The sequence below is a fragment of the Styela clava genome, chromosome 3 (assembly GCF_964204865.1).
Source record: "Styela clava chromosome 3, kaStyClav1.hap1.2, whole genome shotgun sequence".
Taxonomy (NCBI): domain Eukaryota; kingdom Metazoa; phylum Chordata; class Ascidiacea; order Stolidobranchia; family Styelidae; genus Styela; species Styela clava.
Genome location: NC_135252.1, coordinates 8753063 through 8769555, shown reverse-complemented (window position 1 = coordinate 8769555; position 16493 = coordinate 8753063). Strand labels below are relative to the sequence as shown.

The 16493-nt window shown below is 36.7% G+C and overlaps 1 protein-coding gene across 1 annotated transcript; it reads left to right on the top strand.

The window, feature by feature from the left end:
• Positions 1-1016: 1016 nt before the first annotated feature.
• LOC120343195 (methionine aminopeptidase 2-like) lies at positions 1017-7796 on the top strand. The gene is made up of 11 exons (XM_039412330.2): positions 1017-1374; positions 2630-2749; positions 3223-3412; positions 3669-3830; positions 4413-4486; positions 4575-4682; positions 5241-5342; positions 5728-5817; positions 6186-6289; positions 6710-6831; positions 6984-7796. Exons 1-11 carry the CDS (start codon positions 1221-1223, stop codon positions 7234-7236), a joined length of 1479 nt encoding a protein of 492 aa, XP_039268264.2. The 5' UTR covers positions 1017-1220; the 3' UTR covers positions 7237-7796.
• The last annotated feature ends 8697 nt before the right edge of the window (positions 7797-16493 follow it).

Here is a 16493-nt window from a genome sequence, read left to right as displayed (position 1 = left end):
ATATTCATTTTAGTAGGAAAATATCGGATTCGCGATTTTAGATGGGACATAGCCATTTTATGAGGGACATACCGGACATAGCCATTTTAATAGGGATATCGCCATTTTAGTAGGGACATAGCCAATTTAGTAGGGACATACTGGACATCGCCATTTTAGTAGGGATATCGCCATTTTAGTAGGGACATAGCGGACATAGCCATTTTAGTAGGGACATAGTCATTTTAGTAAGAAAATATCAGTTTCGCGATTTTAGATGGGACATAGCCATTTTGGGGCTCCCGAAGTATGCGAACCGAGATGGCGGACATCGGAATGTAATATGTGTACTAGGTTAGGGTTAGGCCATAATTTTAGGTATAAATACTACGGGAGGCTCTTGGCTAGTCTTCGAACTGATAATAGTACTAAAAGGAGGAAAATTGGAAAAAATTTATCGCCTAACCCTAACCTGTTACCCATGTTACGTTCCGATGTCCGCCATCTTGGTTCGCACACTTCGGGAGCACCGCCATTTTAGTAGGGACATAGCGGACATAGCCATTTTAGTAGAAACATAGCGGGCATAGCCATTTTAGTAGGGACATAGCCATTTTAGTATAAACATAGCGGGCATAGCCATTTTAGTAGGGATATCGCCATTTTAGTAGGGACATAGCCATTTCAGTAGGGACATAGCCATTTTAGTAGGGACATAGTGGATCTAGCCATTTTAGTAGAGACATAGTCATTTTAGTATGAAAATATCGGATTCGCGATTTTAGATGGGACGTACCGGTAGCCATTTTAGGAGGGACATACCGGACATAGCCATTTTAGTAGGGACATAGTCATTTTAGTAGGAAATATCGGAGTCGCAATTTTAGATGGGACATAGCCATTTTAGTAGGGACATAGCGGACATATGGGACATAGCCATTTTATAACTACCCTGCATAACATATTAGTAATTTACTGTTGGTAATTCTTTTTGATATTATTTTATTTATGTTATTTTTCATTAAAAAAAATTTTTTTCAGATGATTTGAGTTGTATAAAAAGATAATAGTCATCGACTTAAGTCTAAAAAAGTAAGGTGGAAAAAAGTCGTAACCTCCTCCAAGAACTGTCATCTGTTCATACCGTCTTATGACTGTATGAATTGCTTTACAGTTTTAAGACTAGATAGGAAAGTTGGTTACTTCAATATCTGACAACCAAACCAGGCAAATACTGAAATATGACTGCTGTAGTGGACTATCCGCCATCAGTTGATGAAACAGAAAAATTTGCAAAACCTGAAGAAAAGTTGGAAGAAGAAATTGTTTCGAAAGAGAAATTTGCAAATGAAAAAACTAAGAAGAAAAGACGCAAGAAGAAGAAAAAGAATTTAGGTGCTTATTTCTATTCTTTAATTAAACTTATTTGTTAACCCTTGCACAACTTCTAGATCCAGTATATCAGCTATTGGGAATCTTTATACATTCATGAAGCGTCGTATGATTGCATTGTATTGGAGCAGTGGTTCCCAAACTTTTTTTTTTCGCGACCCCAGTTTTCACAGAATCAAAGCCCACAGATACTCGCGACCCCACAACTAGAAACGTTTGAGCAAACTTCGAAAATGAGTACCGGTACTGTATATCAGTTTAATAACCTCAATGGGAACAATGTACCTGTATATCGACTGCAAGTGAGCGGTGACAGTGAAAACTGGCGCAAAAATATTTGAACAAGTCCGGCAATGCGCCAGAAAATCGGGGGAACCTCGGAAGATTTGATAACACATTGCATCGTATGAAAACCACGGTGTAAAAATCTCTCAGATCAGAATTATAACGTTTTTTGGCAAAAGATAGGCGGACTTGATAAAACGTGGTAGATTGTAAGGAAGCGTACGATACATCGGTCATATAAGATTTCTTCTAAATATACATAAATTTAAAATCTTATTTAGTATATTCCAACAGTGTGTTTTTATTTTTAGTTCGATGTTAACATATAACAGATTGCTCCATTATTAATTTGAAAATAAAGCAGGAAAGTTGAATAGGAAGAAACTTTTGCGGAATCACATCTTTTAAGTGTCTTTTATTATGCTAGGACGTCTAAATATGTAATATTGCAACATGAAAATGTTCACTTTTATGTTGAGGTTGTTATGTTATGTTATTTAACATGGGGTCGCGACCCCCAGTTTGGGAACCACTGTATTTTGTATCTGAAGCAAATAACTCTGACTGGTTAACTACTGAACTAAGGTAATCCCATACCGGACATGGCTGGTAACTGGACGAAAGTGGTTGTCCTATTCCATCGAAAAGTAATGGACCAAAGTCTCTAACTACATTTTTGAATAAAATGGTGTCTACTGTCTAGTCTCAAAATATTCTCAATATTTTACACTCTTTTTTTTCCGAAAATTTGCAGCATTAGAAAAATTGAGAGATAGATTCACTTTCACTCCATGGGTTGAATTTTGACTATTATTTTGAGTGATTGCATAGCTCAGTCTTGTTTCTGTCTACACAAATGTTTCCAAATTATGTAAATTTTGTAGAGGTGGTTGTGCAAAATGTTGAGAATGAAATCTTGAATTACTAATATTTGTGTGCTTCTAATTTTATTTTTCCATGTTGTTGTTGACAGATCACCCAGAGAAGGATGGATTTGATGACGTTTCTACACAAGTATCCAATCCTGTGTCTGATATGATAGAACAGTTTGGTGAAAATTCGATCTCTGTAGATAAAGATTCATGTGAGACAGGTCAGTTAAGAATTTTTTCTACTGGAGGTGGTTATTTTAGTTGCTGGCTTTCCATTTAATTTCGCTTAATTTTCGTATTTGAACAAGTAACATTGTATTCACTATGTTATTGTGAAAATTTTTTTAGAAAATATTATGAAATATGGAGTATTTGTGGATAAATTTTTTTATATAACCGATGATTGAAGCACGGTGCCTAGAGGTATTAAGATTTGATGATATGCTCTTGGGTGAGATAAATATTAAATTAAAAAAGAGTTGCATAAGCATATGAAGTGAATTCCCTGTAAAAGTGTTGAGTAGGATGCTACAGACAGTTTTCTCACGATCACATCAAACTAGATTTTTTTTATTATCCATTTCATGCGCTATCCGCTGCTAATTCATAGCTCAGTAATTACTGGTATATGAAAAGACCAATGCTAATGAAAATAATGAATCATCGATATCTTGGATATATTTTCCATCACTAGTTGATGAACAAGACACAGCTGGGAAGAATGATTGTGATGAAAATGGTGTGAATAAAAAGAAACGTAAACGCAAGAAGAAGAAAGGCATGAAAGAGCAGACTGATCCTCCAACAATACCAATCTTTGATTTGTATAATCCAAAGATTTTTCCAAGAGGGCAAGAAATGGAATATCCACCTGAGAAAAATGGGTAAATATACTACTAGGTTTCGATGATTTATGTAGTTGACAGTGAATGAGAACCACACATCTCACTCACCTTCACACTGAGGCAGCAAACATATAGATACGACATACCGCTGTGCATTTTCATTAAAGCCTAGTTATATAACTTCAAATCTGACTCAAATTGAAAATGATGCTTTTCCCAATTTCTGAGCTGTAATTTCAAAATTGTGCAATATATATTCAGGGGGATAAATATCATGATAATATTCATTTCACAGCAAAACTTCTGAGTGGCGAACAACATCAGCAGAAAAGAAAGCTTTGGATACAACTTACGATGAAATGTGGAATGATTTCAGACAAGCAGCTGAAGCTCACAGACAAGTTAGAAAATACATGCAAAGTTATATAAAACCTGGGATGACAATGATTGAAATTTGGTAAGTTTGTGTTGCGTATAGCATTATAAATACAGGTATAAGTACCAGGGTAAAACCAAAGTAGCTTGTATCACAGCTTTCAAAAATTGTCCATTTTGATGTTTTGTTATTTTGGACCAGGAACCATCTTTTGGTCTGAGTTTCAAAGTTGTACTTGTTAGTTGTTATATGTAGTGCGGCTAGTGCCTGATGTATCTCTTTAGATTTTGCTGTTAAAAATAAACTATTTCAAAAATGTGATCTTCTCCTAAACCCTAAAATGTGACATTAGCAAATTCAGTTGTAAAATATTTATATCGGCCCCATTGCCAACACACTGTTCAGAGAAATTGCATCTTCTAAATTACTCTTTTAAATGCAGAAAACCTTACCTTACTCCACAGTCTCTACAAAAATGAGATTTTTCTAAAAACGTAAGCTTTATTCCATGAACCTTACAACATGTAGTTTCTGTTGTTTTATCCTTTGATGTTTAAAAAGAATCCAATATTTTTGAATTTTTTCTGTAATATATATCAAAAAAATTGTCCTGATATAAATTTGTCCAACTTTTATTGTATGCTATTTTTAATAATTTGTCAGTGAGAAGCTAGAAGAGACCTCAAGGAAACTCATAAATGAAAATGGATTGAAGGCTGGCCTTGCTTTTCCTACAGGTTAGTCTTTTGAATGGTTGTGGTTGTGGATAACTATAATTAGACATGTCTTATATATGTATGTTCTCTACTTTGAACTATATTTCAGGATGTTCCTTGAACCATTGTGCTGCTCACTACACACCTAATGCCGGAGATAAAACTGTTCTTCAGTATGACGATGTATGTAAGATTGATTTTGGAACTCATGTGAATGGTGAGGACGCGAAACATTATTTTTATATGACAAACGTTGTCAATATTTCAGCGTGATGTTTGCTTTTTGCATTGGGTATAAAAATTGTGATTGTTTTTTTAGAGCTGTACTTTTAGAGTGCTAGTGATCATCAGATTTATATTTAATTGGCTATTGCTGAATTAAAGAGCTTTTTTCGAAATGTTCTGTCAAAAAATGTCACTAGACATATAAACAAAGCTTGCATGATATACCGTGCTTCCGAAAATGAGACCTAGCCTGAATTTAATTTTTTTTTTATAAATGAAAATATAAGCCATCCTCCCAAAATAACCCCTAGTGTTATTTTTCGAAAGAAATTTGAAATAAGATTGTGTCTTATTTTCGGGGAAACACGGTATTGTATTATAAGAAAATGAAGGAGAAGATACAACACCAAATCATGAACAAATCGCAAATTAACGTTGGTGAAGTGTTTCACTTTGAGAGCTGTGGATTTTGACTTTTTCAATATTACATATTACATATATTACCAAGTTATCTTTCACTATGAAACACTGAAATATATATTCTTAACAGGACACATTGTGGACTCTGCCTTCACAGTAGCCTTCAACCCTAAATATGACAAACTTTTGGAAGCTGTAAAAGCTGCAACAAATACTGGAATAAAGAATGCAGGTAATGGGCTTTTTAACCTGTCTCTGCGAGTTTGCATCACAACAAACCATTACTGCAACGTTTCCCAATCGGGGAGGGATTCAAAAATGTTTTGGGGGAGAAAATTTTATTTTTTTCCAGTATTATTGTAATTCATAAATTATAAACTATTCAAATCATGAAAAAAGTGCCTTTCTTTACCAAATGTATATATAACCTAGTTTTCGGTTTTGATAAACAATACGCTTATGCAAATTTTTGCATTCTTGTTTTTGTCAGAATGTTCATCATTTATGGTAGTCTTTTTACACTAGTGTGCTGCTGAAATGCAAAAATACGTATTGCAATTTTAAACTTAGATGTTTAAAAAGGAATCAAATTATCACACTAAGGATATAAATTTCAGGTATTGATGTTAGACTGGGTGAACTTGGGGGACTGATACAAGAAACCATGGAATCCTATGAAATTGATTTAAATGGGAAAACATATGAAGGTATACTTAATGATAATGTGCAATTGTGATAAAATTACAGTAAGTCTCATTCTGTGCGATACATTATAAGATATAATCCAGAGTGGATTAAAAAGGTAATAAAAGAAATTGAATTTAAATAATACTCAAAAGCTTGGGTTAGTGACTTGGTGTATGATGCGAACCTGTTGAATATATACTGTTGATATATAGAATGACTTGGGCAGAGCTTGTCCACTTTTCCAACCATTCCTATTAAAGGCTTGTCAACTTAAACAGAATTGTTTGAATTTGATTTCAAAATTCAGATTTATGGTCTTGCATTGGTGGAATGTTGGCTCTCTCTTTCATGGCATATGTGTTGATTTTGTTTTCCTATTTTCCAACAGTGAGATCGATTAGTAACCTATGTGGCCACTCGATAGCTCCATATCGTATACACGCTGGAAAATCCGTGCCGATTGTAGAGGAAGACGACCAAACAAGAATGGAGGTTAGTAGTAATTAAGTAATAATTTATAATACCTTTACAAGGAATGACTTCCGATTAATGGTTTATATATTTTTTAATGTGTTTAGCACTGTCGTTTATCTCTGTGTTTTTGTATTCTATCTTCTGCTTGGAATAAGATTTTTTTTTATTTACCTCGAAGAGAAAGGAAAGCTTATCATACACCTTAATTGTGGCAATTTGGCATCTGACTGCAACTATTATGATCAGCTCAGCGATATCTTTTAATAAAAAAATTTTCTTACTGTTAACTCCAGTTTGCAAACTTGATATTCAATTTGGCAAATGTTACAAACTCATTAGTATGGTGTGGCAAAAAAATATATATTTTTTTTAATTTGTGTCAATTTTCTCATGTTTTTCTAGTGATATCAATGATATATTGTTAATATTAAACTTCAGGAAGGCGAAGTGTTCGCTATTGAAACATTTGGTAGCACCGGACGGGGTTATATAGAAGAAGATATGGAATGTTCACACTACATGAAAAATTTTGATTTGGCTGAAGTACATGTTCCACTAAGGTAAAATAAATATACTCCTATGTTTATTGAGTATTTGTCAATATAAAAATATTATAAGTTTAAAATAATATTTTGAGGCAGAATCAAAGAAATATGCAAGATAAGGTAATAGGTATTAATATCAGGCCTGATTTTCCACTTTTTTTCTTAAGATTACCAAAAGCAAAAAGGCTTCTGCATGTCATTGGAGAGAATTTTGGAACCCTGGCGTTTTGTCGCAGATGGCTTGATCGCATTGGGGAATCCAGATATCTGATGGCTCTAAAGAATTTATGCGACGAAGGTGTTGTTAGGGCATGTCCACCTCTTTGTGACATCAAGGGTTGCTTCACTGCTCAGTTTGAGCACACAATTCTTCTCCGTCCCACTTGTAAAGAAGTTGTGACCAGAGGAGATGATTACTGAATATTTAAAAGACATTGGTAGATTCAGTAGCCACTCAATATGAATTATCATAATCTCTTATATATCACATCTTATCATATTAATCAGTAAGTGTAATTGTAGTAAGCTTCCATCAGGTTGTTTTAACGTACTTGAAAAATTGAGAGGTTTCTTTATAGGAACAGCAAACAAGGAACGATATGTTATAAACAACAGAGCTTTGCTCAAATAGATGGACACCTAGTGGCGATAATTTTAAAGACGTCACAGCGAAAAATAAAAGTAATAGCCCTCTAGCAAAAATATAATCTTACTCACTGAAAATTTCAAAGCAATTGGTCCAGTAATCAAAGAGAAGAGTGACTATTTAAAAGCGTGTCAAAGAACAACATGATATTGAAACGATCCTTATGTCCACTGACATGTCCAATAATCCTTGTTCTGGCATTTGTAAATACTTGAAAATGTGCAGATCGCGTTATTTCAAATGCTTAAAAATCGGATAATTTTGGGGTTTATTTGTATTTTGATTCTGTTTAATTGCAATAATGTAGTTTGTTACATGTGAATGATGAATGAGATTTTACGTGTGTTATGTTAGCGTTTAAGCAGAAAATACCTTAATGCGTAAAAAGCGTACGTTTATTGCGTAGGCCGTAGAAGGAGAATATAAGATAAGTATGGCTTTATACCTACCACAGATAAAGGCGAAGTTGTACTCCGATGCATTTTATGCCTAATAAATGTGAGCAATGACGCTATGAGACCAACTCGCTTTCTGTGCCATCTTAAAACGAAGCCCATTACAAAAGCTTTCAACTTTTTTTCAAAAAGGGGGGCGGCGGCTTAAGAAGTTTAAAAACCACTTGCTCTGGTGTCTTTCCATATTAGCCGTGTTGTTTCTCTCTTCTATGAACGAGGCTACTGGATAAAACAGTGCTTCCCAAACTGGGAATGATTACCCACAAAAGGGTAATTCAGATTTTAGTATCTTTGCAATTCTTTTGTAATACCTGTTGTAGAAAGGTTGGGCGCGCGGTATTTTCATCTAGTCGGTATATATTGTTATGTCACAAAGTAGTTAGTCGACGCGGTTTGGTGGAGACATGATAAAGCATTGTAAAATTTTAGGCTATGAATATCTCGTACTTTATAGTTAGTCGTTGTTTATATGAAGGTTATCGATTGCCTTTTTTTTCTCTCCAAATTATTGCTGTGATGTATGATTCTCTGCAATGAAATCCGATAAAAAGAAAATATCCATACGGGCCAGTGTCTCGAAAATGCCGTGTCTCACTTGTTTCCATTATATCGTTATTATTGAAGTGCTTTCGTTTCAAGGCCAAAAAACTGTTCATCCGGAGAAGTTTTGTGTGCGTGGGAATTTTCGTCAGCTTTCAGAATTATCGAAAATCATGCTTTGACTATAAATGCACCTTTATTCAACTTTGATTCCGCAATTGGCCTAACAATCACAGGAAATAGTTACAAAGATCCCGCCATGTGGATAGAAATAAACGATAGAACGTATGAGTAATGGTAGTTGGTTTGCTTTCTTTGTATCAAATAAATTTAAGACCTAGCTGATTGGCGTTGATAATATAATTTTATCATTGTAAAAACGGAACCTACTCGTTAACGCTATATAAATGAAATGTTTTGTCTTTGCCAATTGGTATATTTATGGTTTAAAAAATACAGAAAATCGGCGGTTACCATACTTTGACGGCCTTGTTACATGCATATCGCCTCCTGCGTGCATAAGGGTGCATAGAAAACCTATTCTCTCATACACATTTCTATCAATATACTCGGAGATTTTCGTTATCGTCCGATTTGAGATTTGTCCAGATCATACATTTTCAATATTTAGGCACCCTGGCGTAATTCATCAAATTCCAATTTTATAATCTTTCAAGATCAAAACAATAATACCGTAATATGAAAATCTAGTTAAAATATATTTCAAGCGCTGTACGTAGTGTGAAAGAGTGGTCGGCAACCATCGGGAAGCAATATCATACCGTTGGAGGCAATATGACCATTGTTACACAATATATATGTTACGCAAAATAATAGTCAACAAAAAAAATTTATCGTTTATCAATATCGAACATCAGAATTCGCTTGCGTTATACAGTTGAGTTGGACCTTCAAGTTAAGTAAATGAAGTGTTTTTAAAGGGCGGTGCGCAAATAAATTTAGATTCAAACTGGCCCGCTGTACATTATTTTCTGAAACCGGCTTCTAACCCGTATACTTATCAGCGACGTGTGTATCACCCGATAAAACTCGGCATGTGATAGCAATACAGTTATTTCTATATATATCGGAAAAAAACAAAAGATTCAATGCATCTAACCATATTTTCGATCTAACTGCAAAAGCGTTTATAAAAAAAATGGGGAACCGCTCACTTCCACGAAAAATTCCGAATTGCGGAGTTATATTCCACATGACGATTTTTTCTGACGTATTTCCTCGGTACTTTTTACAAATTTTCGCGATTTTTATAATGCGATTCTACTTTATCGAAGCTGTAATTATCCAGATAGAACTTTTTATTGATATCAAATAATTCAACGATGCCTGAGTCAAAAACAACCAATTGTTCATTGAACGACATCGTTTAATGCTTGTTTCTATTTGGAATTTCCTCATTAGGCAGTGGCGGCGCGTGGTCATTTTGACAACCGGGGCAATCTACTGCGGGACCAAGTCACCCCCATCTACGTGGACAGGATGAGCGCTGTAAGTTCTCCCATCATTTTACGAGTATAAAAACCATTCCATCGGTAACAACCAATCGGCAAAAGCGACAATTTTTAACGATAAGAAAGTGTCTTTAAAACCGGTCCAAGTCAAGGGATTAATTAATATAGACATAGTTTATTTTGAAACCTCTTTCAAAAGGAAAGGCAATATTTACCCTGATAAATACAATGACATATTAACAGAAACTTCGGGAAAGCAGACAAAACCTAAAATAAGGTTTAGATATATATATACATATATATAGATTCATATGCTGCTAGACTTCTACTGCTTGAACATATATGCAACACGCCGCGGTTTCTTGGAAGCAAAATGCTCAATAACGCGCTGATTGAAGTCATGCATCCCAGAAATAACGTCTCTGTGAATGGATAAAACAGCCAAGGAATTTAATCTATCTTGCTTCATTGTGTTTCCGAGATACGTTTTAATACGCTTCAGCGTGCTGAATGTTCGCTCTGCGTCGGCGGAAGAAATAGGCGTCGTCAAAATGATGTCCAGAAATTTTGCAGACGCCGCAAAGGTAGTTACTAGAGTGTTATCTATGAGGAACCCATAGAGCGCGCAAGTTGATGTGATGTTCAAAAAAGTTTGATTGGTGTATATACATCGCAATTCATTTTCCAATTTACCCACGTTTATCATGGGGTAAAATTTGGAGACAGTAGCCAACAAATGGATGGGAAATTGACGTGCAAATTTTGAAAAATTTTGGGGTTCATCAAAGAGAACGCGGCAAGGTGTTCAGTGCGCAGACGATCGCCTATTTGATTCACCAGAATGTCACAGCATTCCTTTGCAGACAAAATCAAACGCTGCGTTGTTTGCCCGCGGCGTAAAGAAGCACTCCATGTGTCGTCGTATTTTAATGTTTCCCGGATACGAGATACAGCATCGCAGAAGTCTGAAATACACGACTGCACAGACGCTCCATCCATTAGCCTTGACTGCAATGCGCCGTATAATACATCCACGTGATAGAATATTGTGGAGAAAAAAGCGAGAAAAAATGAAAACTCACCATCTTCTAGCAGACGCTTTAGACCTGCCGCCTCCCTCACAGAGCGTTCGTCCCAAACCGGAGAGCTCTGACTGCCATTGAAACATTCAATGAGCTCAGACCTAATTTCGGACACGCCCTGCACCACGCGTGATTGGCAGTTCCAACGTGTTGGTGCACAAGCTGGGAGACGGCGGCTATTTATTTCCCAAAGGAGGTCAGAGCGCTTCGGCGAAACGGAAAAAAATGAAGAAAACCCCGAAACATTTGCAAAAAATATACGGACGAGAGGGGTATCAAGACACATATTTTTAATAACGAGGTTAAATTGGTGTGCATAACAATGTAAAAAATGCGCATGAGGAAAATCTTCTTTTATATAAACTTGAACACCATGTTTCGACCCACTCATGAGTGCCGCGCCGTCATAAGTTTGAGCTATCAATTTTGACTTCGCGTTGTAAGGCTGTAACACTTCTTTCAGTACAGCCGATATCCCGCAAGCCGTGCGATCAACGATTGGTACAAAGCTGTGAAATCTCTCGGTAGGTTTACCATCTTTCACAAACCGAAAAATCACAACCAGTTGGGAAACGCACGTGATGTCAGTTGTCTCGTCAGACTGAATCGAAAGGAACTGTCAATTCTCAATTTCCAGAGCCAAATGTTGTAAATAAATTTTATACATTGAGTCGAGCAAATCATTTTGGATATCCTTAGATGTCCCTTTCGAAACATTTGCCGCATCAAGATGATCTCTCAATACTGTATCTAGGGATGCGGTGTATTCCACCATATCAAAAAATACAGCTCTATTAGAAGAGCCAGCCCGTTCATCGTGCCCACGGAGGGACAGCTCGTGACAACCAATGAACTTCAAAACATCTATCAATCGACCGAGAACATGGCGGTTTTTCTCGACGTTTTGGTTGTGCCGACGAATAAAAACCGCGCGTCCTTCATCCAACTGTGCTGCAACATTTACATTTCCGAATGTTCGGTATTTTACTGCATTGTCCAGATGCTCCATAGAAGATTGATGATCCCTGGCACGCTCGGAAAGATGTTTAAGATCTCTAAAACCAAATTTACACCAACGTGAATCACGGGCGGTACCAAAAAGTAGGCAATAAAAACAAAAAAGTGCATTTTTGTCCTCGCTGTAACACAACCATTCGTGTTTTTTATACCAAGTTTCTGCGCAGAATGTACGCCGACGCTTTCCTCCGTCATGGGATTGTTCCAGTGAACAATTTTTTGGTTGATAAGGCCCAAGACGTTGTACCTCTAATTTTTGTTCCAGCGGCAGCTGCGAAAACGGAGTGCGAAGTAGTGCATTAACCTTATTCATTATGAGGTCTAAGGCTAAGAAATGCGAAGCCGGAAAGAAGTGAGGAGCTCAAAAGGAATGTGGAAAATCGAAAGCAAATGGACCAAAGGTCTCTAACTGATTCAAATAGCGAAACAAGCGACAAAAACGAAGGCGAGGAAACTATCAACTCTTCAAGCAACCAACGAACGAGAAGGAATGCTTGAATATGTCAACACGTTGTTGTAAGAAACGTCGGCATTATGTCGTCATAATTTCGGGGCTAGCCCCGATCGGCCCCGATGATTTAGTAAAAGAAACAGAAAACAAACGAGACAAACGCGGCGAGTGGAAGATAAAAGAGAGAATACGATATACAATGAGCAACCGGGGCAAAATCGGCGTCGCCCGTCGACGTTCGGCGAAGGCTTTGCGAGCAAAAAATGATCCATGTCGGGAGAATATGGCTAGTGTAGACAGTCTGTGCAACCGATATTGAGGTATTTTTCGAATATTTTTTATTATACCGAAAAAACAACCGGGGCATTGCCCCGGTTGGCCCTATTGACGCGCCGCCACTGCCTGGCACGCTCGGAAAGATGTTTGAGATCTCTAAAACCAAATTTACACCAACGTGAGTCACGGGCGGTAGCAAAAAGTAGGCAATAAAAACAAAAAAGTGCATTTTTGTCCTCGCTGTAACACAACCATTCGTGTTTTTTATACCAAGTTTCTGCGCAGAATGTACGCCGACGCTTTTCTCCGTCATGGGATTGTTCCAGTGAACAATTTTTTGGTTGATAAGGCCCAAGACGTTGTACCTCTAATTTTTGTTCCAGCGGCAGCTGCGAAAACGGAGTGCGAAGTAGTGCATCAACCTTATTCATTATGAGGTCTAAGGCTAAGAAATGCGAAGCCGGAAAGAAGTGAGGAGCTCAAAAGGAATGTGGAAAATCGAAAGCAAATGGACTAAAGGTCTCTAACTGATTCAAATAGCGAAACAAGCGACAAAAACGAAGGCGAGGAAACTATCAACTCTTCAAGCAACCAACGAGAAGGAATGCGTGAATATGTCAACACGTTGTTGTAAGAAACGTCGGCATTGTGTCGTCTTAATTTCGGGGCTAGCCCCGATCGGCCCCGATGATTTAGTAAAAGAAACAGAAAACAAACGAGACAAACGCGGCGAGTGGAAGATAAAAGAGAGAATACGATATATAGTTTATGGATAAAAGATTGGATTTAAAGTTAAATGGTGGACGATCTGTTACGAATATATTGCGACGTTTCGATCCTTTTATGAATCTAGTCGTGTATGATGGAACAGAGCGTAGAAAAGATGGGATCACTGCACCTGTTGGAATGGCTGAATGGTGGTCGTTCGTGGAAAATTCGATATCAATGTTGGAAGCATTGGAACGGATACAATGATTTTAAAGTGAACGAACCGAAAACGACAAAAGAACCCAACACCCCAATCCATGATTTGTGCATAGACTGCTATGGAACATCCAATCCATTTACCAAGCTTGTTTTTAGGAAAAAAAAATTGTCACTGTCACTGTGTTATTTTTGCAATATAATTGAACTAGGCCTACAGCATCACCATTTTTCGGCAGCTAGTATATATGTATAGGAAAAGCACATACAAGTCTCGCATTTTAATTTGAATTTATAGGATATTGACCGATGTCACATCGTGTTTTTGTTTTACTCTGTTTTGGGGGAACGGGCACGTACTTGTACGTATTCAATTTTTTTATTAAGTTATGCCTATCTTCCAGGTCCTCTGTATTTTGTTTGTCCCTTTGTTGTTGTTTTGTGTTTTGTTTGTATCAGAGTGACCGAATAAAATTGATTGATTGATACAATGAGCAACCGGGGCAAAATCGGCGTCGCCCCGTCGACGTTCGACGAAGGTTTTGCGAGCGAAAAATGAACCATGTCGGGAGAATATGGCTAGTGTAGACAGTCTGTGCAACCGATATTGAGGTATTTTTCGAATATTTTTTATTATACCGAAAAAACAACCGGGCCCTATTGACGCGCCGCCACTGTCATTAGGTAATAGTCAGGCGTAAAACCGTCTTCCATTAGTCCCGAAAACCGCCAAAATTAAGTACAATGTTCATAAGTACATGTATTCATTTTTTAAATTTCCTTGATTATATGCGTAATGAATCACTACAGAGTCTGGGGTGTCCCAAAAATGTTGTGTGCCTCTTTTCCCTTGTCCCATTGCGACACGAAATTTTTGAGACACCCAAACAGGCTGTGATTGACGATTATATTAGGTGTTCTCTGTCGTCCACTTTGCCAAGATTTTATATCGTAGAAACAGTGACTGTCAACCTTCTCACTGAGGTTAAATCAGCAAGTGTTTTTTAATCCATAGTTTTGTAGGAAAAGCACTGTTGTGTTACACATACACGTCTCACATTTTAAATTTAATTTAAAAGTATTGCCCGATTTTATATCGTGTTTTTGTTTTATTGTGTTTTGACTGTTTTGGTGGACGGGCACGTACTTGTACGTTTTTAACTTTTCTATTAAGTTATGCTCGTCCTCCAGGTCCTCTGTATTTTGTTTGTCTGTTTGTTGTTGTTTTGTGTTTGTTTATATCAGAGTGACCAAATAAAATTGATTGATTGATTGATTAAACTTTGCTCTTGTGTTTATGGATTTTTACGGTATTGTTGGTATTAAATTTGAAAAATTACGCGCTGGAGATTTACTTTTATGAAAAAAGTATTCGCGTTTTTCATAATTCGCTTTAGCCGTAAATATGTAGTAGTATATATATTCACGGTCAAAACAGACATGAAAGGTCAAGTATAAAGTCAATATCATAAATTTAGTCGGGTTAGCACCGCCGCTGTAATGGCCTGGAGTCGACGATAACTTTCAGACTTTGCGGGTTTTCTTCAGGTGACTCGTGAAACGTTATGTACGCATACGAGCTACCCCGTATGGCATATAACAGTGGTACGGTAGGTGCTTCGAGGAGTTGGTTACTTATAACTATTAGTCTATACCACAGATTCCTGTGTGATATGATGTGTGCGTCACGGAGTGTGTGCAAGTAGGTGGTACGGTACCGGTACCGTAGATACTGTATTGGTGTATGGAAGGCTTACCGGTACCGTATGTAGTACGGTATGTGCTGTAATTTTGGAAATACTGAAATACGGTACCGGTAGCCTTTTCAGTGGATGAGATTGAGACGTTAACAATATTTCAATAAGGATGACGTCACACTTTAAACCTATGTCAGTATGTAAATAATTTCTGTATTTTCAGATACAGTAAAGGTAAATTTAGGTTTTGAGGCAGTGGGACCGGTAATCATGTCATATACCGGTACGGTACCGGTACCAGTATACACAAAGACTGACCCTTATATTTGTTAGTTATATTGTTGACCAATACCGGTACCTGAATACAGTAATACTTGACCTGGCCAGTGTTATGCTGTTTATGTTATTAATTCAGGAATTGCTGAATTGTGGTTAAACCAAATTTCAGAATTTGGTGTTAATTGCACTGTTATAAGTACCGTACAAACATAATATCACCAACTACTCAGAGAGACGTGAATTTGAATTCTATGGAAGTATGAAGGAGAGTTATAACTATTTTTAAAGCAGAAATGCTGAACGTACACTTATGTTGCCCATGTTCTTATACTGTTATGCAATTATAGTAGGGTTCATGCATGCAATGATTAAATACAGCTCACTCACCATCCATGTCTAATGGTTCTGTACCTACAGGCAGACAGACCTAGAATGCTGTCTAACTGGTTATGAGATTGTGCAGTTGTGTGATTTTCTAGTTCTTTCTGTTTTTCAGTAGCCAGAAAGGGAACTTGGGTTCTTCAGAATTCAGATTTTGCTCATTTCGTCATTATGTGTTCATTTTACCTTTTTGTCTGTATATTTGAGCATTTCACTTGTGTTACTGTGTTAAATTGTTGTACCTCTATATCAGTATATTGACTATCCAGAAACAACCGAACTAATTCACGAACATAAATAATATAAATTCAAGGATGGAAAATATTTTCAACCCTAATTTATATTGGCAAAACAATCTTATTGTATCGAAAAAGAATGGCTTAAAATTCATACTTTTATTTGTTGAAATTATTCTATTTAATTATTGACTCCTATGCATAATTCACACATAATCATA